This window comes from Aptenodytes patagonicus, chromosome 1 (genome assembly GCF_965638725.1).
Source record: "Aptenodytes patagonicus chromosome 1, bAptPat1.pri.cur, whole genome shotgun sequence".
In the NCBI taxonomy this organism is placed as follows: domain Eukaryota; kingdom Metazoa; phylum Chordata; class Aves; order Sphenisciformes; family Spheniscidae; genus Aptenodytes; species Aptenodytes patagonicus.
Genome location: NC_134949.1, coordinates 70,802,189 through 70,827,880, shown reverse-complemented (window position 1 = coordinate 70,827,880; position 25,692 = coordinate 70,802,189). Strand labels below are relative to the sequence as shown.

Below are 25,692 nucleotides of genomic sequence, written 5' to 3'. Positions count from 1 at the left end.
CTACTTGAGGAGCCAGGTCACTAAAGAAAAAACTTCACACAAAATCTGGAATATTTGATAATTTCAGAATTGTAGATATGCAGATTTCTCTCTTTAAATGAGAACAGGCTTGTTTTTAAAAATCGGGTCCCTGTAGTAGGACTGACTTTCCTTTTTATATGAATGGGAGGATGGCTATATATGTATCAAATGCAGAAGAAACTCAGTGAACACTTCTACAAGCAGTAGCTGACCTCTTTAGCCGAAAGACTTGACTTGTTGTGCCATAACACAAGTTTTGGCTAAAAATTGTTGCTTGGGATATTTTCTTCCAAGTTTCAGCATAAATTCATAAGTTTACCATACACTGTCACTGTGCAGACTTGTTAATAATGTGGTAGCTGAGTTTAGCCTAGCACCCCTACCTGGGCTGCCTGCTGTGAGAAGGGAGACACTGATCCTGTGCGCTGATGGTATTAGAAAAGGTTTCACTTTTTCAGTGCTTGTGGTATTCATCTCTAGACTAAGCCAAGTGTTTTTTTCCCCTGTAAAAGGCTGAGTGCTGCTTTCCCTGGGTGCCAGAGGATTTGAGCGGAGAGAGTTGTTTTCTGAACACACACACACACGCGTTATCTTCTTTTTAATATAGACCTCTAACTGGAAAACTTCAGTGTTGTGGGGAGGCTGCTGAAACGATCTGTGTGGAACAGCATAAAGAAGTACCTTCTGTATCGCCCAGCATCTGTTGCCTCAAATAACCAGTGCCCAGGACTTGCTCCCCTATACGATCAGACTTGTCATTTACATGGCTTGCAATTTAGTTTCAGGCCAGTTAATGGAAGCAGTCTTGCTGAATCTTTCCTAGGCCTTACCCCTTTAAAGGTGCTGAGGTGATTAACTTCACTTTTAGACTGCTGGCTGGAACATTACCAGCTTTGACCTGATAATCTTCTCAAATCCTGTTGCCAGACCCTCCTATTAGGGGATGAGGAAAGGAAGAAGGACCCTGCGCATAAGAGGGCTGACCTGCTAGAGGTTCTCCAGTCCAACATGCGTGTGTATAATAGGTCTCCACTAAACAAGGCTTTTTTCTCTAAATCAGCTGTTTGTAGGGTCAGCCTAATCTGCTGGTTTTTAAGGAAAAAAAAAAAAGTCTTCCCCCATAAGTGACCTTTTTTTTTCCTAGCAAAATCACTTGTTTTCCCAAGTACTTGTAAGTAGCTACCATGAACTGACATTAGAAACAACTTCTCATCCCAGAGATGAACCTTATTTTAATAAGCGAGTTCTTCATATGTCAGTGACAGCCCTGCAAGAACTAAAGCCTCTTGATTGCACTAAAACTGAACCATGGGTCTTTGACTGGATTCTACAGATATCCAGTGTTTTAAATTGTATTGACACATTGCAAGTCATCCAAAATGTGATTTTGTAAAGGCAAAGGTAGATCATTTTGAAGTGAAACATTTTTGCTTTCTCTGTATACATCAGTATTACATTTCCTCACAGCCTTGTAACACTGACAGCACAGGATAAGAGAATAATCACTGGCTTTGAACTATCTATTTAAAACCTTGTGGTTCAGTTGCCAGCTGAATAGCTATTCCCTGTGGCCTCACTGCCAGGAATTACACTATAACCTTGGAAAATATAGCATGGATTTTTTTTTTTTTGCTATTAGGTGTGAATATCCTTTTTGATGTCATTAGGTACCTCTTTCATACCGCAGCTGACAGAACTTGCATGTTCTGTGTCAACATCTGGACCAACATGATACTCAATCATTTCTTGAGGTCCTCTTCAATGTTATTTTTCCGATTCTTCCAGAGCTTGTTTACTGCAAATTCAGATGTCGCCGAACTTGACCAGTAAGAACTATTTTAAAGGAAAGAGGAGGCGGTTTAGTTGAACCCTTGGGCTAGGTGTTGCCTTTGTTTAGAAAGTAGAATGTGAAATGGGATTCACAGCTACAATCCCATCTACTAGAGAGTAGTTTCATGTGTTATCTTCATGGGTTAAGCTTTCTTTTGTTTAATGTTCCATGAGGCCTGGGAATAAACACTTCATTCTTTTTTTCAAGGTAAGGAGGAAATCTGAGGAGCTTATGAGTTTCATGAATATAGGGGAAAAAGTGACTTGCTGCTTTTGGCTCTCTTGACTTTACCTTTTAGGGTGATGTGTGCTGGGACTTGAGCATCTATCCTCTCTTGTATTGCTTGGTTATGTAAAAATTAATCTGCCTGGAGGTTAAATATGCAGGTCTGTCTGCTGCAAGAGATATTATGTTAGGTTTAAAGCATCCCTCGTGACTCCATCCTTGGAGATATTCAAAACCCGACTGGGCACAGTCCTGAGTAACCTGTTCTAGCTGACTCTGCTTTGAGCAGTGGGATCAGAGTAGGCAATCTCCAGAGGTCCTTTCCAACCTTAATTATTATCTGGTTCTGTGACTTAAAATTTCTTAATTTGACACACTCCTCAAATAAGAGTTTTAAACAGGGTAGATCGGTGCACTTCCCTAATCAACAGCCAAATCAACTTCCCTAACCAAGAAGAGAAAAGGAAACATGGATGCATTTTCCCCAGAAATGATCCTACTTCTTCTGCAGTCAAATATACTGATCTGAAGAAAGTTAATGGCATGGCAGGCTTCCAGTTTAATACTGTCAGAGTCAGCTTAGTACTGACTCATGTTGTTGAGTGTGGCCTAGTTGGGACAGACTAGTTTTTCTTTTCATGCACATGTGCTGCTTTTTCATGAATGGATTTTAACTTTGTGTTCAGTGGAGGAAACCGGAAGAGGAGCATACTGGAAGTTTCTCTATACTAAATCCTGTCTGTAGAAAAGACTTCTGAGAGAGTGAGTCATCCTGCCTGGACAATCCAGCCAGAGAGCGTCTTCGCTTTTTCTGTGAAAGGAAAGCTGATCTTGTTCACTTCATGTGATCATTTGTCCTCAAAGCGTGGTACATCTGTGGAGATTACACCCAAAACTTGTTGGTCTGACCTGAGGTAGGACTGAAATAGCTGTGGACACAGGTTGGTATGTGATGTTTAGTTACTAGGTGAAAAACAAACCCACCTTAGATAATGGATTGAGTTTGTTTGCAGATGTTTTGCATCCACATCTGCCTTGCTGCAAGTAGTTGCTGTAGTGTTGCAACTTCACTCACAGGTTCCCTACACTGCTTTAAATTCTTCCAGGGAAAACAGCATTTAATAGCAAGGTACACATCTTATTGGCCATTTTGATTAGGCGTTACCTTGCTGTTAATTTACTTACATAAGCTGGTGTTAATGTAATGTGTGGTATAACTAATAAATAGCTCTGTGCTAAAAGTGAACTGCCTTGTCCCCTGGAGTGGAGCTACGTGGGAGTCTAATGCTTGGATATGGACACACAGAGGCAGTAAGTGCTATGTTGAGTACATGGAGAAGTGTGTCGATACCACTAGTGTTCTCTCCGGTGTGTCTTGTGAGTTACTGAAATACCTAAATGTTGAGTAGCCTTAGGGTTACACCCCACAGTCTATACAGAGATGAGCTCTGAGACCCTCCATACTGTACACTGGCAGCCTGTTTTCTCCAAAGGTAGCAAGTGTAATGGGCATAGAGGCGCTCAGAAACACTTTTACCAGGTAGCAATCCAAATTACAGAAGGGACCACCTTTTGTATCCAGTGAACAATACTGTGTTATGCTTGTCAAGGACATAGCTTCAGATTTCTTTACAGCTAGATACTGTAAACTTGCAGCTGTGTTGTTCTCTGTTTCTCTAAGATACTAGCATGTCTCAATCTATGGCTGTTTATAAATGTGCCAACAACTCTGGACTGAAGTAATAGACATCTATAAATACTGATCTTTCTGTTAAACTTGAAACCCTACTAATCTGCTTAATGGCTGTGTTACTGTCAGATCTGAGGAGTTAGTTAGCCAGGAAACTAATGGAAATGAAGTCACTGTTACATAGCATATATGGAAAAGGGAAAACCAAGCTCATTCAAGATCAGGTGAGAGCAGTCCTGAATCAACTACACTATTGGTGTATTTTAGGTATTTTAAGAGCAATTCAAAGACACATGAAAATTTTTCTTCCTTTAGGATAATGGACTCCTGGGCAGTATACTACATGCTCGGAGCACTAGAAGAGTACTTATCCCTTAAATTCCCTGATGTAATTTGGTGAACTGATTATACCTGTATAGCTTGTAGTCATCTTACATTCCTTTACTAGCTGTGGGGACACAGATGTGGCATAAATTGCCTGAAGCTTTTCTTTGCATAGCATATCTATGCCTTTGGGAGAAAACAACATTCAAATTTTATTTTCCAAAGTAAACAACATGCAGGAGTGTACTAGCAGTTTTTAGTATGCTGCTTCTGCACCCTGGTGCACTACCAAAAGCACAGTTTTCTTTAAATTGTATGAACTTCTTTCCCGTCTTTCCAAACAACCACTCTGTTAACAGCATTGTTTCTTTCAGCCCTACACACATAGGCAAAATTCTGGAAGTCTGTTGCTGCCTTCAGCTTTCAAGGCTGTAATTCTTTAAACTAGAGGAAGAAATGAAATTTCATCCATCCTGGCAAGGAAATGGAGTTTCAAATGACTAGGGTCACCTCCCTTGCACTTCTTCCCACCCCACACAACACATGCCTCAGTACGAGGACAGGAGGTTACAGAAATGGCTACAATATCAGCTACTTTGACAGAACGTTCGTCTTTATGTAATTAAAGGCCTTGAAAGCTGATAATTTTGCGCAGCATTATGAACCTTCAATAAAGCTTTTTTGCTATGCATACATGTTTGCAGTCATGATTAAGATCACTTGATTCTGGATTGGCATATTGTGCATATATTGTCATGTCCACATATGTACAGTAATATCAAAGCACTGGACTAGTTTGGAGGCAAATCCTAGGATGTGGTCTGTTCCTTTTCATTCTCAGAAAACTGTATTCTATTAATAAACTAAGTAAGTCTTTAATTGCCTTGGGCTTTTCTTGTGGGAGAGTGCTCTAGAACCCCATTTCTCTTGTTTCAAACATTGAGTTGCAGTCTAAAACCTAACACACATTCTTACGTCTGCCACTGTCAGAGGTGTTCGACCCTATTTATTATGTTGATAGAAATGGGTCAAGAAGTTAAGGGAGACTGGAATGGCTGATCACAAGTTCTTTGTTAGTTTGACTAGCCTAACAGCCCATGGGAGGTGGAACTGTACATACTTCTATGTGAAGCTTTATCAGTCTCCTGACCTCTGTGAAAGAAACAAATACGATATTTGGATGCAGCACTAATATTGCACCTCTCTTCTGGAGAGACTGCTGCATCCAAATATCATATTTGTTTCTTTCACAATTTGATCAGATGGGTTTCTGATAGCCCTGGCACTCTGTTTCATCGTACTTCTGTTGCTCTAGTGCTTTAGGTCAGTCAATTTCTTGTGTATGATATTTTGATTCTCTGCTAGGAAGCACAATTTTTTTGAAGCCTCTACTGTACGCACAAGAAGCTTGCTCAGATGTGAACACAAGATGCTTCTCTGCTAATGAATGTGCTGTGAAGCATTAATAGCTCTATATCGGGCATCATATATTCTATTGAATGCATCATGCTTGCATCATGTATACGTAAAAGGCTACTTATAGCTGATGCTGGTCAGTTGAGAAAATGAGTGAGGCTTGGATTTGGGATGAGTACTGTACTTCAGAGCGTCTTCCTTGGGAACAGAGAGTACCAAATTGTGTTTAAAAGGGGGAGGAACTAGTTTAGGGGAGAAAGATTATTGTTCCTGTTCTTTAAGGATGAGGGGTTTGATGCTACTCCTTTGAGACTAACTTGATCTTTATACTGATATTCTGTAGAAAGAACTAGAACTTATGGGATACAAATGAAATTAAATTCAATAGCATAAAAGCAAGAATGAGACAGTCTGGTGTCCTTTAACTTGGAAATGGCCAAGGAAGGAGAAATAGTGATCCCTGTGATCAATGAGTACATTGAAATGTATACTAGAACTGGGTGGTTGTTGTTGTGGAAGAGGCCAAAGCAATCCCAGAATTGTCAGGAGAGGGGCGTGCACCCTATTATGCCATACCCTTGTGAGGACTTATCTGGCCAAATGCAATGTATGGCTATAGTCCTTCATAAGATTACATACCCACCCCAAGCCCAACAATGCAGTCCTTCTCCTTGGGAGGCCTCAGAAGAGAGTGCCTATCTTACACTAGAAGAGCTTGATTTAACCTCAGTATAATGAAGATCAAGGGGGGATGTGGCATCTGTCTATAAGTATATGTAGGAAGGGAGGGAAAGCTAATGCGTAGGTCAGTATCATCACAGGAGCAGAGAGGTATAAACTTGGCCTGGAAATTAAAAGAAACTTATTGATCATAAAAACAACTGGGTTCAGGAAGAAACTTCTGAGGTGACAACAGGGATGGGACAAAAAACATTACTAACCTCAGTTGCCACAGCATGATATGGCTCAGATAATTGCGCGTTTCTGTCGGCCTCAGTTTATTCTGTCTGCCTTTTGGTCTTCCAAATGAGCGCTCCCCAGTTATCCCCTATAGTTACAGACCATAACTCGGTAGTTACCGTAGAAGGTGCATGCCCAGTCGGTGGTGTCAGCCATGGAAGGGAAATAAGCTATATTGCGTTCAGAATGACTGGAAAACTAGGGATGTTATAGAAATGGCAGGTTAAAAGCAAACATTGCTTTTTCATTGTGGCTGATCCAAGTATTGGAAAATCCAAATGTCAAAGAGTTTTCTATTCTACCCCATGGAATAGGAAATGTTTCATTACAGTTAACCAGATCTCTTGGGTCCATGGAGAAAAGGCTACCTATGATAATTTCTGGGGTGTACGTATGGGGAAGGACAGGGGAGTGGAGAGAGTAGGCATATAGATTCCCCTTGTGGCCTCCAGTGTAATCAGGAACAAATTCTTTGCGTTTCTCAGTCTTCAGATTGGAGAAAAACAAGCTGCCTTAATCACAGCATATGCTTCTGTTGGCATAAACTGATGGTAAATATATGAATACTAAATTGTTTCCCTCCAGTTGCTCACTGGTATTAGGGTGATTTCCAGATGTTGAAGGCCCCAGGTTGTTCTCTCTGGAGAGGAACTTAAAGTTAATGCTGTGGTCTTACAGAATTCTAGGAAAGTGGCTACTGTCATGCTGAGGTTCTGCCACCAATGTTGGTCATCCCTAGTTTACAGAGCCATGCTGTGCTACCAGTCCATGCTGGCTTTCAACTGAAAGCAGCAGTTGAAAGAAGTTGAAGGAAGTATTTCTTAATTTCAGTCTTTTTCTTCTTAAAGAAAACTTGTCAGTCTGATTCTGAAGTTACTGCCTCCCTTCAGATAAGAGAGCAGCAGCCTGTTGGTATTATCACTGAGAAAGTCACAAGTTACCTTTAGTCTCTCTTGCCTCTTCTCCTTGCTGCATTAAAAGCATTTTGAAAAAGGGTTGGTCTGCCTAGTGCTCAAATACCAGGTGGAGGGTGGTGTTATGAAATAAGGGATTATGGAAATTACTCAGTTTGAGCCCAAGGTCCAGAACTGAATCATCTGCCAGTGGAAGTCCTGGAATGCCCTACAAGACAAATTCCAGCGTGCAAGCAGCATAGTGGCAAAGCACTGCATCAGCGCTGTCAAACCACGCTGGAGATCTTGCACTGTTTCACAGTGCAGTAGTTCTCCGTTACCACTGAGAGCTTTAACAGTGGGCTATTAGAGGTGCGTGTAGATGTATTGCACAATAGGTGATTGTAGGCCCTTTTGGGGGCTCTTGGACCTGCATAAGGTGAAGGGGGTGCTCGTGCACTCTCACAGAGCAACTTTCTCTGCCAGATAACCTTAGCTGAACCTCACAGCTATCTGCCTCAGACCCCCAGATACCCTGGCAGAGGAATGGCCTTTATCTGAAGGAGGATGGAATTAAAAAGACTAGACAGAAAAGTCCTTGAGGATGAAAGGCAAAGAGAGAAGCCTTTATGTGTGTTCGCTACTAGGAACAAATTCTGCTGAATGGCATCCTTACACTTAGATTGGATTAAATCTCTGACTAATTCATACCAAGTCTTTTCATGTCCCCACCGGTGCAGCTGTATTTGAGCAGACTAGCAATGTCTGCCTCTGGAAGTGATGACTGCCATCTTACTTCAGAAACTGCTTGCCAAAGCCTCAGGGAGAGGAGAGTAAATCACAAAACCGCCTCCACCTCTTTCCTCTGTAACTGATTTCCTAATAGATTTTCATTTGCTCGGGGCATTGAGCTTGGCATAGTCTGTGCTGAGAGAGGTATCTCCTGTGCATTTGGCGGCTGGAGGGGAATCGCTATCTGGCCAATTGAAACTGTTTCAGCATTTACTGAGAGTCAAATGTCCAGCCAAGTGGGGAACATGCTGCCTGGTTACTATTTTTAAGCTATGTAACAGTATGTGCAAATGACATGTCCAGAGTTGAAAGTTCCACGTTACAAGTTTTGTTTTTGCCATGCTATGCCTATAATCTGGATTACTTTTCAAGGTTTTGGTATATTTTGTAGCATGAGAACTTCTTCATTCTACCTGTTTGTCATAGTTTAGCTAAAATGTTAAACTGGTTATTTGCTTACAATATATTCCTGTCTCCTGGTAAAAGCTTTCCTTGTACTTATGAGGAAAATGAATGATGGGAAGCATTAGACACACAGAATTGTGCAAGAGATGAATTTTCATTAAGCTGCTAGATTTGATCAGTTGTCATTTGACAGTCTCACAGTGAAGTTTGTTAGTTGCTAAGGGTTGGATTTTGCTTTGCTTTTTTAAATTATTATTGTTACTAAAGATCGCGGAGCATACCAGAGTGCAAAGGGTGGGTATTCTTATCTTTAGAAGAGGAAAGATTTACATGAGTAAATTTATCAAGGGTTAATACTAAACTAAGTTTAAGATACTGTCAAATTAAGAACTCCAAGATGTAAGTACAGTAAGAGAGTGCTTTGAGGAAAGGCTAGGGTAGATATTCCCCCCCCCCCCCCCCCCCCCCCCCCCCCCCCCCCCCCGAGAATAAAAACATGTCTACAGGAATTCAGCTTGGGACAGGTTATAGAAGAGGTTTGTGGGACCTGTGGAATAGACCTCAATTAAATGATCTAATTTATGAAATAAAAGTTATAGGATTTGTGTGTCTGTGTGTGTGTTTTCTTCCTGTGATCTGATGAATTGGGATTTAGCATTGTGTCTATTCAACACGTTCAGTATCTTTTCTGTTATCTAGAAGCCCCATGCCTTAAAAGTCTAGACAAAGTAGTTCTACCATGAAAACGAGGTGTAGCTCCATACTGACTCTGCCAGTCATTACAAAAAAAGAAAATTCAAAACATGATGGAAACCAGTCTCTCTCTGGTTCCCTTCAAATCCTGCTTTGTGTCCCGTTCAAACTCTGTTCAGTCATTAGTGCTCTTGCTGAGGTGTGTAATTCTCTGCCTTTGCAAAATGAAATGAAATTGCTTAATTGTATATTATGGTCTAATCTAGTGACTGATGTGGGAGGACAATACAGGCCTGCGGTGGCCTGCGGAGCATCAAGAAACAGCCTGCTGCATCTACCCTAGATCGAGTTCCTTGCCATTGCCATTTCTGGTTTTAGGTATTTAGAGAGACTACACAGCACACGTTTTCACGCACAACTTTTAAGGAGAAGGGAAGACTGGGTGTAGTGATTTGAGCTACATGAGTAAGGTACATCCATCAGTGGTTATAAACACACTGTGGGATTTTCCTTGGCAGCAGTGAAGCTTGAGGGAGTCGGCCTGCTGGTGGAGCTTGGGTCTGTTGGCCATGCATGGGTTGGGGGCAGTAGCAGATTGGGATATATGATAGCTGGGATATAGAGTGCCAGTTATATTAACAGTGACAAGTGAAGGCATGTGGCAGGTAGTGAGTAAGGTGCTGGTCCTCATCTGCAGATGAGTTCTCAAGGTGCTGTTCCTGGTTGGATCTTTCTAGTTAAGGGAAAGGAAGTGGCAGTTCTGGGTTTAAGGTCCAATTCCTTAGGTGGTTTTTGAGCTCTGTGTGTATATTTTACCTGGCAATTATAAAGACTGAGGTTGCAGCAGTGGGTTGTAGCATGGTCCCAGCCCTTCCTGGATTTTTCCTAGACTAAAGCTTGGGGTTTGTTTTGTTTTTAAAGTTCAACAGCCTCTAAATGAAGTGGTTTGTGGGTTGGAGAATCTTTATGGCTCTTTTATTCAAATGTCTGTTTACTTAGGTTTCTTGGCTCCCAAAAGAGTCTTGCAAGATCTGCATTAGGAAAAAAAAATTCCAAAATTTTTAAGTCCCTCTCCATTCCATATTCAGTCTTCCTCCACAGAAACGGGATATATATCCATTAAATAATCTGTTTGAACTGCTCTGGGCAGTGTACTCAATTTGTGATGCCTTAGCTAGTTGAGTGTGTGTGGAGGGTGGGATTATGAATCTTTTAACCCCTGTTTTCTAACTCCCTTCTCCACCACCACTTCCTTCAAGAAGGTGCCTGCCTCTTTTCCACACCCATAACAGCTGACAGCTGGAAGCAGCACAAATAAAACTTGCTTTCCCATGTACCTTTTTAATGTCTGTAACTGGAGTATTTGTTCTTTGTTTTGTGAGAGTCTGGTATTTACCAAACCACTGAGGAGTGAGCCTTGGAGTTAAAAGTCCAGGCAGCTACCTGCCTTGATTAGAATAAATGCTGGCACAAATGACAAGTCTTTGAGTTTGCTTCTGAGGTGTTAAGATGTTTCTCTCGATGACCCAAATGAAGGTGGCTTTGGTAAGTTCAGCCTAGTTTGGACCCCATGATTCTACGTGACTAGTAATCTTTGGCCTGTGTAAGGCAGAATTATATAATAAAAGGAAGAACTGAAACATGTAAGTGGAGACAAGTGCATATAATAGAAGGCAAGCACGTACTACATTAGATGCTAGACCTTTTAACTTTTCACATCTCAGGAACCATTTTATGTGCTCTTTAAAGAATGGTAATTTTTTTCTTTTTGTCACTTGCAGATCATATGGTTGTATCTGTCTCTTTGTCCCTATTGATTATCTTTCCTGCATTAACTTTTGTGGTCGTTGCAGTCTGTGTTTTGGTACCAGGTTCTGACAGATAGAAGCTTTCACTTATATAAATTTTTAAAAATGTGTTCGTGTGAGTTTCATTAGAGAATTTCTTTTATGAGATTTCTTCTTTTTTATATATAAATATAGGCTCTATTTGTTTTCTCACTGTGTCGTTGAATGGCTTGGGGTGATCAGCGTGCTGGTAGAATCTGAAGGCCTCAGAGGACTTGGCTCACTGGGCTGCAGAGGTCGTTATAGTGTGTTTGTAGCCTCCAGTCTTTGTTCTGCTCAAAATTTCTAATTGGGTCAGAACAATGCTCTTGTTCTCTAATGTTCAGTAAAGCTTTTCTGAAAACCTCCTTTTCTTGTGGCATAGCATGTTGGCTCAGAAAGAGGAATCAATCGATGTCCTATATGATGTCGAAAGCTGGTATGTCTTGCTGTGCTAAGGTGACTGATTTGTTTTACCCCCATTTGGAGTCATAGAAATAAAGTTTTGTGAAAGTGTCATTCCAGTCATTTCTTAGAGGCCTTTTTTTTGTATAGGAGCTTTTCTCAGGTTATTTGATAGTATTTGAAGAATGCTGGGGAAGTCCAGCTTGTAAAACTGGGTAGGAACTAACTTTAGGATGGGTTTCTGTGTTGAAATGTAACATCAGGAACAGCTTCAAAGTACTTCAAACGAGGGAATGACATTCAACCTTCTTGCCCTGGTAAGTGGTGGAGTGAGAAGCCTCCATGTGCTTCAGCCTGGTAGGGAAGTCACCTTCACCTAGTGTGAAGTGATTGTACACTTACCTTGGAAGTAGGATATGTGTTGTGCATCAGGAAATGCCCACGGGCTGTCTGCCTACAAGTGTGGGGTATGGTGTTTATGGGAAATGCTTGTAGACTGAGGGCTCCCTATATTGAAACAGGCAGATTTGTGTTTTGAGGACTCGTGTTTTCTCAGGAAGATTTGTGGGAGATGCATGGATTTCACCACCCAGATGACAAATGGAGCCTTTGCTGCCATATGTCATTGGGTTTTGGGAGGCCTGTAAAGGGAAGTGTTGCTCCTATGACTTGCTGCATTAATGGCCACACTCCAGAAAGTTTGTCATGAGAGTTTTGATTCTAGTGGGATGTAGTACTTTTTACCATTGGAATAAAAGCACATTTACTTCTTTGAGAATTTTCTTTTGCTTTGCGTGTCGAGTACCATGTGGTTCTTTACAGCATGGTGACAGCTCCAAGATGTAAAGAATGTCCCCAGCTTCCCAAACACATGGCTGGTGAGTTGGTGCTAGGTGAGAAGGGATCGCTGTATTGGTTACTGGTCGCTCAGTGTGAAGATTTGTGCTATGAGGGATCTCCCTAGTATGTGGCTGCGTCAGGCATTTAAGCTAGTACTTCTTGAAGCTTGTCTTACAGTATGACAGCTATCCAGATGGCCTACCATTCCCTTATCATTTTATAAGGGGGCAGCTACCTCTTCTGTGGTATAATTTTTTTTTTTCTTCCAAAGAAGAGAGATGATCTGTTTCTTGGCCTCTTTCTTTATGTTGGTGTTCATTCAGCGTAGGGACTCTGCTGTGATCAAAGAGTCGTGTATAACAGAGCAGCAGAATAGTATGTTTGTTGAATTCATATAGATAAAAGGGTTTATTTTGTAGGTCTAATGTTTTCAGTACTCATGTTGTGGCACTTAAGAAATGGTTAGTAATGAACAACATACACATTTTTATTCAGTACCTTGATATGAATTTGGGAACCAAAATATTATCTGTAACTACTTCTGTATTTGTATGTTTCCATGGTCTTGGATATAATTTGCATTTCTTTTCACATCATTACTGGGTTGAGTTTTTCTTGATCTGAGAATTCTGTGAACTGTTTGTATACGTGCTTTGGTCTTCTCCTTAAGAGTGGGTTCTTGTATTTACAACCAAGTTCATACTTGATCTCTCTTTCTCCCACTTTTGCCCTAGCTTGGGAGGGGGGGTAGACAGGAAAGAGGTGGAGACCTGAAAGACTCACTCCCATATGGTGGGCAGAAGCCCAACAAATCAGGTTTGATAAGTGTATTAAAACACAAACATCTTTTTGCCAGCATATTTGCTTGAGTGTTGAATTTTATGAACGGGAGCAGATATAAATACTATCTTAAAACATACTGTGGACAGCGTTGACATTCCTTTTTTCCATCTGGTATAAAAGGGAAGCTGCAAACAATGGCAACCACGCCTTTGTCCTCCTGCTTTCCCATTCCTTGTCTGCATAATATGGAGCTAAAATAATTGCCAGTTCTGGCTTTAGCTTTTCTTGTCAAAATTGTCCTCTTTTTGCCATCTGTTCCACAGTCTTACCGCTGCCCTAAACCGGCATTTTTTGATACCCATGATCACTTAAAGCCATGAACATATTGTAGCAAAGTCCATTTCTTTAGTTTTAGCTAAAAGTAAAATAAATCAAATCCTGGAAATGAAAACAGAGCTTCTTCATTTGTTGGAATAAAGACTTTTTTTTTAGTGTGGTTTCCTAAAGAAGGAAGGTTTACGGGATTGAGCTGTTTGTCCATCTGCTTTTCAGTTCATCCTTAATAACTTTTGAACAATTTCATCCAGATTTGGTGGGGAATAAAAGTCTCAAAGGTAATTGATTTCTACAAGAAAACTGGAGGCTGGGTGGAGGAGAGAGACAAAAATAGGTGTCCCCACTGTCTGCAGCATAAGCTTAACAATAATCTGTGCTTAGGCTTTTGCTAGCCAAGTTGCAAGTGTGTACTGGCTGCCTAGGTACTGCAGTAATCTCAGAGTTTCCAGAGCATGTTACTAAGTCTTGCTTAGGCAGAAGCTGAGGGGCCATGAAAGGGAGACAAGGGCAAAGGGAGTGTTGCTGGGGAACTGGAAATTTAGGGAAAGGATTAAATCAATGTAAATTGGGGCTATTGGAGCTATTGGTAGTTTTATGATTGATGGACCAGTTTGCTTTCAGATTCCATATGGTACTGCAGTTTGTTGATATCTGGCTTCTCAGAGATTTGTCTCTCAAGGGTGCCTCTGTGGTGTTTGCCTGGCTGTGTGTCGTGGTTTAACTCCAGCCAGCAACTAAGCACCCCACAGCTGCTCACTCACTCCCCTTGGCTGGGATGGGGGAGAGAATCAGAAGAGTAAAAGTGAGAAAACGCGTGGGTTGAGATAAAGACAGTTTAATAGGGAAAGCAAAAGCCGCACACGCAAGCAAAGCAAAACAAGGAATTCATTCACCACTTCCCATCGGCAGGCAGGTGTTCAGCCATCTCCAGGAAAGCAGGGCTCCATCACGTGTAACTGTTACTTGGGAAGACAAACGCCATCACTCCGAACGTCCCTCCCTCCCTTCCTTCTTCCCCCAGCTGTATATGCTGAGCATGACGTCATATGGTATGGAATATCCCTTTGGTCATTTGGGGTCAGCTGTCCCGGCTGTGTCCCCTCCCACCTTCTTGTGCACCCCCAGCCTACTCGCTGGTGGGGTGGTGTGAGAGGCAGAAAAGGCCTTGACTCTGTGTCAGCACTGCTCAGCAGTAACTAAAACATCCCTGTATTATCAACACTGTTTCCAGCACAAATCCAAAACATAGCCTTGTATTAGCTACTATGAAGTAAATTAACTCTATGCCAGCCAAAACCAGCACACTTTGAAATAACCAAAATGTAAGAAAGTACTTACGTAGTGCTCAGAGAAAGTCAGCACTCTGAAGTGGAGCCAGGTAGTTACTTTGGCAAATGTTTTTTTCACTCAAAATGCTATTTTAAGCTAGACAGAACAAGCTGTGAATTTAGGTGGAATTAAGTCAATAGTTTCTGCCGGAAAAAAATGGAGAAGAATGCTGGAAAATAAATTCCCGTAATATTTTATTTTTCCAGGGTCAAGACATTAGTTGAATGAGCACTTTTAACAAAATCAGGATGGAAAATGTAGGGAGGGTGACTCCTATAAAGGGGGTGTATTGGCACAGAATATAGGAGCCCTGCATTTGCAACACTTTCTGCAGAAACTTGAATTTGTACAACCAAATTCATTAGGTGTATCATTTGCAAAATCTCTTCCTATCTCTTGCATTTGACAGAAGTAGGGCACTGGGCTTTCTCGTATATGCATTGGGTAAAATATTCATATTCCTGTGTCCGTGGTGACAGTGGGAAGGAACTACCACCTGGAATTATTCATTGCCTGTGTCTCTGTTTTTCATTGGTTTCTTTTGTCCTGGGCAAGCGCTGGAGATCCTGAGCGTACTTGCAGTCATGAGTCAGTGACAACCTCATGCTATTATTGTAAATAGCAACACGAACACTGTTCTTGCGTGCATATTTTAACGGGCTTTGTCTTCTTCTCCCAACACTCCAGCCAAGGAATTTACAGAGCTTCTGAGTCAGCAATCAGCTGCCTCGAGACAAAACATGCAGGATACTGCAGACTTGCAGAATAGCCAACAAGGCATACAAATATCCTGGAAACCTGGCAAATAATTCTTGCCTGCCCTTGCTTTGCCTCCTGTAATTTCCATGATCTCTGACGTGTTGCTTGTGGGTTCCAAGAGCTTTGGGTGTTTACATCAAGAATGCAGAGTTCTGGGGAGTGACTAATTGCAGTGACTGAAGCCTCTGTAATTGACCTGTGGGCATAACTGACTTCACAGCCTGCATGAAATGGGATGTCAGCAGAACTGCTATATTAGCGTGCCGCTTGGGTTGTGCTGCGTAAAATGACCTGCTTTTGCAGGTTTGTCTTCTGGCTTGGCAAAGCCTGAACACAAAGCAGTAAGTTCCTAGAATGAAAGTAGGTTGGATTTTAACTTCGGGATCTCTCTGAGCAGTGCAGAACCAGTGCCACTTCACTCCTGTGGTGAAAGAGGACAATAGAAGCAAGAGTAAGAAATGAAATCTGTGTTGTCCTTACATCTGGATATATCGGTAATGGACTGTGGACTAACAGACTTAAATGGCCACTTCACTGAATTTAGGTCATATAACTTCTGTTGCTTTTTCTTAGGACACCTGGAACGCTGGTGTAAAGTGAGTGTTTGGGTGAGTGGGGTGCAAGAGGTGGGGGAAACATAACACAAAACAGTATTCAACTTGCAGTGTTGTGCTGATTAATGAGGTATAGGGCTTTAGCCTGTAGGTATTTTGTTGTATCTGTATTACACAGACGCGCTGAAATTACTTCTTCAGTGTAAGAGGTTATTTGTTAGAGCTCTTTATAACATTCCTCTTGAGAACAGAAGAGGAGACACAGGCTTAAAGCACAGTGTCTTAGACCTCTGCAGTAGTGCAGTGGTTACCCTGAGGTGCAAGCCTGGAGCATGTTTCCAGCTTCACAACAGTAAAGTTAAGATTAAAAATAAGGAAAGCAGTTAGTTTGATCTGCATGATACGGACATGGCATCACTATCAGGCAGTTAGAAAAACAGCTTCATGTGTACTGAGTCCTCTAAGGCAGTTGTCCTAATAAAGTCAGAATCACGTTCTCCGGTATAACCCATTATTGTACTGTGGCTTCTGTAGGAAATTTTATTTTTAGTAACAAACAGTTTGTGGCTGTATGTAAAGGTTTCCAGGTCTCCTTTGCTATTTCTAAATGTAAGCAGTAAATACCATGTTAGGGTGAAATGCAGGAGTGCCCAAATAAACTGCTGCAGAGCTGTCATTTGGGAGGGGAAGAGACATGAGCTGTAATGTTTGACTTGGCTTCCTGTCTGCTGGAAGCAGGAAAAGAGCTAGTGAGAATCTAAAAGGTTTTATCCGAGTCCACATATTTCCTTTTTCACCTTAATACCCTTTGCAAAAAAACAAAGGACAAAAAGCACCTCAGAAATGCTTTCACTTCCATAGTTCCCGCATGTGTTCCCATGCTGCCGTCCTATCTGAAGACAAACAGAACTATTCTTTCTTGGAGAGCAGAGTAATCTATTATATGTATGTACTTAGTACTATGTATAAAAGGAAAAAAGAGATTTATTATATATATAAGAGAGAGAGGGAGAGAATGTATCTATTCTTTAAACAAAATCTGCTATTTGTGATCCAAACAATTCATTCTGTAGGTCTGCAGGCTGCTTCTGAGGGTTCCCAGAAAGGCAACTAAGAGTAGCAGACCTCCTGTTAGCATATTTAATCTGCTGAGGAGCCCAACTACCACCTAAAATTTTATAGGGACCTGCATATCAAAAGAAGTTGAAACCCACAGAATAGAGGAACTACTATGTGAATCTCACGAGGATCATGCATCAGCCACATTTCACTCTTATGCTGCTTACTTACCGACAGGAATATATGCGTAGACTCTAGGTAAGGCAAATGTTTATACTGCTTGATGCAACACAGACAGGCTTCTTTTTTTTCAGTCTTGACATCTTTTCTTAGGCATTTGATTGCTTTTAGCAGGTTTAACTTCTTTCTAGGATTGCAGTAGCCATCACTGGGTTTGTTATGTCACTGTACAAAAGCAGTGTTTGCAAGGACTCTGACAGAGATATCAGCTTGTGCTATGCCATCCTCTTTCCTCTTCTCTATTTATCATGAGCAAAGATACATGTCCTTTTAGAATGAAGGAACCAAAACGTATTTTACTGGTGGAATACCAACTCCTGAAGTACTTTGTGGTAGTAGTGTTTTTAAGACCAGCGCGTAACCATTGCTGTGGTGTTACCACAGTGATCTGGCTATCACAGTGACTGCTACATTAGTAAGTCTATCTTTTGTTTTAAAACCTCTGCCTACTTCCAAACATCACATAACATCTGCCAGCTTACTTGTAACTTCTCTGCTCTTCATGTGAAATGAGTTTTGATAAAACTTTCTAGGGACTGGCTCAGGTAAAGTATTTTGTGATTTAACAGAGGTGAGATGTCCCACTGTCAGCAGTGAGGCTCAGTGAGCTTTGGAAGGTTCCGCTTCAGTCAAATTGGGCAGGACTTCTTGCGGTATTGATCAGTTGGCTTATTTTGGACTGATGCTTTATTAGTTACTGAGAATCTGGGCTCTCAGTTCAGCAGGTTTAGACAAAATTTTGGAAAGAAAAAAAAAAAGAGCAAGCTCAGTTACATTTTCTTCTTTTTATTTTATAGGTTGATAATGCTTGTAAGCCAGACGTGAAAGTGGCTCAACAGAGCAACATCGGGAAATCTGGCAGACTGGAAGAGAACAGCTGCCCCCCAGGGCAGCTGCGAAGTGTGAAGCATGGAGGAAAGTAAGAATGAGAAGGTGAACCAGGCTCATGTTCTCTTTGACAGATTTGTCCAGGCTTCAACCTGCAAGGGGACTCTCAAGGCTTTCCAAGAGCTCTGTGACTACCTAGAACTAAAGCCCAAGGACTATCGTTCTTTCTACCACAAACTCAAGTCCAAGCTAAATTACTGGAAAGCCAAAGCCTTGTGGGCCAAATTGGATAAAAGAGGCAGCCATAAGGACTATAAGAAGGGGAAAGCGTGCGCCAACACGAAGGTAAGATTTATTCACGGTGGTCAAGACAACTGTTACCCAGTTTGTTCTGGAATACACAATAAAAGTGTCTCGATGTGGAAAGATGTTTGCATCGTGTCAGTATAAGCCCAGGGAAGATTTAGGAATGTTCTCACACATATTATTTATAATATAGTCACAATTTGTTAGTATTTGACTCTCAATCAAAAATTGTGTTTGCTACTACCAAATTTGACTGCCCGCCTGAATAGGGGAAGCTAAATGGAAATCCTTGGGAATGACCAGAATATTTGTAATTTATTCAGGAGAAGCAGTCTGCAAGTTTCTATGTTTTATGTTTTTGTGCCATCACTATAGATGGGTTAGAAAATCTTAACTCGTAAACCTTTAATCTTGGTTGGCTTTTTTTTTTTACATTTTTTTACTAGGCAATAACAGAGACATGAAATCTGCTGTTGGAGTCTAGATAAAAAATATGTATGTTTGGAAATTTCCAATTTTAATTAGAAAGTTCTCATGAGTCTCTCAAGAAAAGTGAACTTTTTTGCCAGTTTGGCAAAATATTCTGTTTACCATTATTTAGAAAGTAATCACTTGTATTCCAGGTTCAGAGAAAAAAAATGCGGTGGAAACTCATACCAATTCCTTTTAAAAGGTTGGTATGTGTGGTATGTACTGCAGGAATTCCTGCTTTTACACATACACCCCAATTTTTTTAACCTGAATTATTGTGAGCTGGTATTTATGTGCTGCACCCTTGTTGGACTGTACAGTATGAGTTTATTTATTTGTTCTGTTGTTACTGAAAGCAATTCTTTATATCATTCATTAAAATGTGAATGGAATAGGTTATTTTCGCAAATAACCATACACTCTTTTTTAAAAAAGGAAGATAGTGCGGAATATGATAAAATTAGAACAGGATTCTGTCCTCCATTGAGGACAATAGATGCTGCTTCTCTTCTTGAATATTCACCTTTTGGGAGAAGGAAGTATCTTAATAGGAGGCATTAATGACTTAATTCCTCAGTGGAGAACTGAGGGGGAAATATATCCTGTTTAGGATATGTCAGTCATTCCAGATCTGTGGACTGAAGTTTAATTCTCAACTAGATATTAGAAAGTTATGTTAGTTTCTTGATTGTTCATTCTGTTTCACTTTCCAGTGGCCATTTTCATATGGATGGTGGCATTTATAATAAATTACTACAATAACACATGGAAAAATTACTAATGGACCAAGGTCCACTTGTCCTAGGTCTTGTAAACTTTTTGAGGAAAGCATTATCTTTACAATTGGTACATCAGATTATAGGTTGCAGGTGCATATAGATTAATCTGGAAAACAGTAAAACAATCGGGCAGTGTTGGTCATCACAGTGGGCACTAGCTTCAACACTCCAAAAGTCCAACCACTGTTAAGGTTTATATTTTTCAGGCAGCATAAGAAAGGAAGGACTTACAGGAAGATAAATGTAGTGATTTTTGTGTATATTTAGGAATAAACCTTCCAAGCACAATGGACATCATGGGGAAAAATTTAAAATTGTTTTTCTGAAAACTCAACTGCACTTTGCATTCATTGTATTCAGGAATTGGTCTTATTTTGAATGAAACATGGTGAGTAGTTGAAGGCTGTGAAATGAAGACAGGTGGCTTATGTTTCAATGAGAAAGAGCTTGAGCAAGCTGTGGAAGAGTGTAGAGGTATTTTAACTTACTTGAAGTAATAGATTAAAAGAGTGATTTTGCATCTGGGCTCTGAATATATCTTAGTGGGCAAGATTGTATTTAGCACTGAAGAAAAGGTTGCATCGGTAATAGAGATGCAACATGAAAGAAGAGATTTAATGGAAGAATAAGTCTGACTTTGATTGTGCTTGATTATGAAGATGTACCAAAAAATAGATACAAGTGGAGGCTGACATCCAGCTATGAAAGACATTCAGAAAATTGGTTGTGACACTTATCTAGAAGGGAAATGGTGAGGTGAGTTTAGAAGGACATTAGAACTCCATTTTATCATGTTGGGCTTGAACTGACAACTAGGCAGCCATGAGGAACTGTCAGAAATGTAGAGATTTTAGCTTGGACAAAAAGTGTTCAACTCTGAGTTGGCAAAGTTCTGTGAATCTACAGCACTGACAAGCTGATTGAACCAGTACATGGGAATGACGTGATGCAAAGGCAAATTGTAGAGGAAGATGGTAAAGAGATGAAGGGCGAAGCCCTGTGGGAAGTTGGCAGTGAGAGGAGTGGGAGAAATGAGGGACATCCTTCAGAGAGTGCTCTGAAAGAATAGCTGGAGACATAGAGGACTGCTGAGTTTTAAAAGAAATCAGAAAAGGACACGCTTTCAAGAAATACATGTAGCCAACTGTCTATAAAACATCTCTTCAAGTGCAGTTGAAAAGTGGCTAGAAGGGATAAAGTGTACTGGGGGTGATGTTTGACTAAGGAGTTTGCTAGAGATTTTGTATAGTCCCAAAGCTTAGCCTATTTTGTGCACCAAAGTCAAGCTAGAGAGAGTATAGGATGGAATTGGAGAAACGAGATCAAGAGAATGATTGTAGAAGTGGCATGCGGTGATCTTGGAGATGAGATGGTGGTGAGATAAACAGAGACACTCATGGGGTCATGCATGACTCTCCCTCATTTAATGATGGGAGAGAAACCTCAGAACTTGCTGGTGTTGGTGTGAAGGACCAGAGGGGTGAATGATTGCAGTGAACATGTCAGTGATCACGCTGAACTGGTCTCTACTAGAGGAAAGAGAGGGCTTATTCCGTAGCTGATCTGCGTGGGTGACAGGGAGAAGAGAGAGAGTAAAGGAAAAAAGGAGGGGGAGTGGAGGCAAGCCACTCTCCACAAGGAGAGTACTTTGCCAGTGTTTCTAAGAAGCTGTTGGTGAGACATTGTATAGAAACACAAGTAAAAAGGATGGATGATGAAAAAATTAAAGATGGCACCCCCTCTGCCCTAACCCAAAGACATATAGGACTGTGAATTTGGGAATCACGCCATTTTGAGTAGTGAAATTAGTAGCTGAGAGAAAGTGAAATTCAGTTGTGGTTTGTTTTTTTTTTTTTGTTAGTATGTCTTCAAGAATGTATACCTGTGATGATAAATGATTTTTGTATGGTTTTACGTATAAAATTTGTTGAAATTTTTAATGTAAAGAAATGATAAATATATGTATTTTTGTATTTTTCATAATGTTTCTGTTACTTCCTTGTTTCCTATCCTAATAGTATCTGCCATTAAATGTTTATATGTAATTCCTAAGATATAATCATAACTATTCAAAGTAGGTGTCTTTTGAGAACTGAATCACATCTGATTTGATGTTTCCTATCTCACTTAGTTTTATATTCCTAACGTTTAATGTAGCTTGCAAACCACTGATAAAAAATACAGAAATTCAAGCGTGCATGTGGAGATGATAGAATTTAAAATAAAGATTAGGGTTTTAGCCATGTTGTCAGAACAGAAGTCAGTCATTTCTTTAGTAAGCTCAGCTTCTATACACTTGAACATATACCAGTTTTGAAGTTCTTATCCTCTGTAGCGTAGCTCTTACTTGTCCATTTAAAAATTGGTCAGGGGTGGAGTGCTGTGACTGGAGTTGGGCAGTAGTTAGGCAGTGCATCATATGGCCAGCATCCAGGTTAACCAGAATTCAGATAATGAGCATTCCTGAAAGCAAGACTTGGACGTGGTGGGTTGTTCAGATGTAAATAGATACAAATGGTGCTCTCTTTTCATTGGTTATACAGAGAATACAGGATTTCAGTTTGCATTTAATGTTCCATTACCATGGTGTTGTTACTGAAAACTTAATATAATCTGTCTGAAAGATCTTGAGTAAGAAGTGTTTCTGAGGGGTGAGACGGCTTTAGTGCATGGAGTTGCAGCAGCTGCTTGGAGTCATGGAGGGGAAAGGGAACAAGGACCAGCAGTAGCTGCCTTTAGTTACTTGGCTGTACTTGTCATCTCATGTAGTTACTGCTGCCTGTGAGAGTATCAGGAGGTAGGTTTCTATGGGAGATCTGAAACTGGAAGAAGTGTTAGAGGTGGAAAAGGGAGCAGAATCTTTTATCCTGTTTTTAATTGTGCTTGAAACTTGCTGTGTTTTATAACAACATAATTTAATATTTTTGTGATGGTAAAAAAAAAAAAGGCAACTTTGGCCATGAATTACTTCACTGAGTATCATATATTTTACACCCAGAACATCTAGAGTCTTAAACATAACCTAGATGTTGTTAACCACATCCTTGTTTGGGGGCAGGGGGGAAGGCTGTAGAGAAAAAAAAATGCTTTTACATTTCTATGACAAAATTACAGGCAATTAATTTATAATTTGATTACATAGACCTGAGTTTGAAAAGTTTGATTTTAGTACAATTCCTTTGCTGTTGTATATTCCATTGTAAATATTTTATATGGGGAAGGTTATCAAAGAATAAGTCACCCAACTTAGTGTGGTCTTGTTGCTTATTGAATCCAGTCTCTTTGAAGATTGTAGTTATCAGATGAGCAAAATTATTACCTGAATAAATATGATACGCTCAGCTAATTTTCTTACAAGTTTAAAAAAAGAAAGACTAAGTGGTGTTTGAGAGTTATACTTACCCACAAAGAAAACAATATTAAATTGGAAGAATATCATAGAATAGTTTGGGTTGGAAGGGACCTCTATAAAGGTCATCTAGTCCAACCCCCCTGCTGTGGGCAGGGACATCTTCAACTAGGTCAGGTTGCTCAGAGCCCCGTCCAACCTGACCTTGAAGGTTTCCAGGGATGGGGCATCCACCACCTCTCTGGGCAACCTGTGCCAGTGTTTCACCACCCCCAGTGTAAAAAATTTCTTCCTTATATCTTGTTTGTATCTACCCCCCTTTAGTTTAAAGCCATTCCCCCTTGTCCTGTTGCAACAAGCCCTGCTAAAAAGTTTGCTGCCATCTTTTGTATAAGCCCCCTTTAAGTACTGATAGGCTGCAATAAGGTCCCCCTGAAGCCTTCTCTTCTCTAGGCTGAACAACCCCAACTCTCTCAGCCTTTCTTCATAGGGGAGGTGTTCCATCCCCCTGAGCATTTTTGTGGCCCTCTTCTGGACCCGCTCCAACAGGTCCGTGTCTTTCTTGTGCTGCGGGCTCCAGAGCTGGACACAGTACTCCAGGTGGGGTCTCACCAGAGCAGAGGAGAGGGGCAGAATCACCTCCCTTGACCTGCTGGCCACGCTGCTTTTGATGCAGCCCAGGATACGATTGGCCTTCTGGGCTGTGAGCGCACATTGCTGGCTCATGTCCAGCTTTTCATCCACCAGGACCCGCAAGTCCTTCTCAGCAGGGCTGCTCTCAATCCCTTCATCCCCCAGCCTGTACTGGTAGTGGGGGTTGCCCTGACCCAGGTGCAGGACCTTGCACTTGGCCTTGTTGAACCTCATGAGGTTCACATGGGCCCACTTCTCCAGCTTGTCCAGGTCCCTCTGGATGGCATCCCATCCCTCTGGCATGTCAACCACACCACTCAGCTTGGTGTCATCTGCAAACTTGCTGAGGGTGCTCTCGATCCCACTGTCCATGTCACTGATGAAGATATTAAACAGTACCGGTCCCAATACGGACCCCTGAGGGACACCACTCATCACCGATCGCCATCTGGACATTGAGCCCTTGATCTCTACCCTCTGGAATATATTAGATCCTAATTGATTATCCCTTTTAACAAATGGCAAGTTGGTCACCTGTTCAACATACAAGTCTATTTTGGAATTTAATAGCTCAGTGGTTGGGCTTGCCTTTTCTCCCATATGCCTTTAGGTTCCTGAAGCTACTAAAGAAGCAGTGCTGTTATTCTTTCCTCCCCTTTCCTCTAGACTTGGATCTCTGCCCTCAGATTTATGTGACTTCTTATCTTATACAGTAGTCTTTGAATTTGATGTCAGTTGTTACGTCATCACTGCTGTATCTTGTACTGTTCTATTCATCATTCAGGCTTTATATTTGCAGTTTCACATCACTTCCAGAATTTATGCCCCAGTGAATCATTGGTGAAAATGTGGCAACCTGTAAAAATTGGCATATGGGGATGACCAAAGAACAAAGAGCTTTGCTTTGGGATAGGCTGTTTATCAGAACGTTGGGTTCTGGTTAAGTTTTAGCATACTCAAGAATTTCTCAAAGGGTTTTGTTGTCCAGCCATAAGGGTATGTAAGGATCTGGAAAATACTCATATGGCAGCAGCAGTCACCACTGTAGCAAGGTCTTTATTCTGTGGGTCTGGTTTATACTCAATAGAAATCAAAGTACAAAAATGATAGGGCAAAATGGACTGTGTACTATATTCCTGTGAACGCACATAACGATGCCAGCTTTCTTTGTGGACCTCAGTTTCTGTGGGTAAGAAGTTTCAGCTGACTATCTTGGGTTTTTAATCTTAAAAGAAATGATCTTGCTGTATCATTTGTTTCTCTGAAAGTACTTCCAACACTAGATATGCGAGTGTTTTACATTCTCAAGTTGTTTATTAGTCTCTGATAGTGTTTGTGAGTAGAGTGGAAAAAGATACGAGAAGATGAAAGACCTTTGGTATGTCAAAGGTTAGCTTGGAGAAAATGTGTTTTGATAAAAGTTGTCTAGTCACACAAAGTTCATATTTACATTATATTTACTTCCCTGAAGTTTCCTTTGCTGCAATAGTAGAAGCACCAGCATAGGCATAAGTTAGAGTGCTCTGACTTGACTACTGTCTGTGCTACTCTAAATGATGACGTTTATAAAAACACTAGCATCTCTTGTATTTATCTGCCTTAGCCATTGCTATGCTACTCAGTGATGATGATGAGTTTTTGGTGTTACTGAAGATTTTCTCAAGAAAGGCCAGCTCAGGCTTTTGAAGATGAGGAAAACTCTACATCACTTTTTAAAAAACAAAAAACAAACAAAAAAAACCCACAAAAAAACCAAAAAAAGCACATGGATGGAGTGAGGGGGAGAAGCCTTCAGAAATAATGCTGTTCTCCAGGTGATTACATAGCTTGGAGAGTATGCCTTGGCATCTCTTCTTATTAGAAGAGGCAGGTGACTTGCCTGCTTCTGCAAACTTTTCACTGCTCTGTGATATGCTTTGTTTTCAGGTTGTAGTAACTGCTTTAA

At 40.9% G+C, this 25,692-nt stretch overlaps 1 protein-coding gene across 12 annotated transcripts in view; it reads left to right on the top strand.

Annotated features, from left to right (window-relative positions):
- Positions 1 to 25,692, top strand: part of MICAL3 (microtubule associated monooxygenase, calponin and LIM domain containing 3) — a 165,789-nt gene that overhangs the window by 33,914 nt on the left and 106,183 nt on the right. For all 12 annotated transcript variants that reach the window (XM_076341695.1, XM_076341685.1, XM_076341675.1 and 9 more), the window contains exon 2: positions 18,179 to 18,554. In XM_076341695.1, the coding sequence (XP_076197810.1) occupies positions 18,291 to 18,554 (264 nt within the window). In that variant the 5' untranslated portion in view covers positions 18,179 to 18,290. The remainder of the gene's footprint in view (positions 1 to 18,178; positions 18,555 to 25,692) is intronic.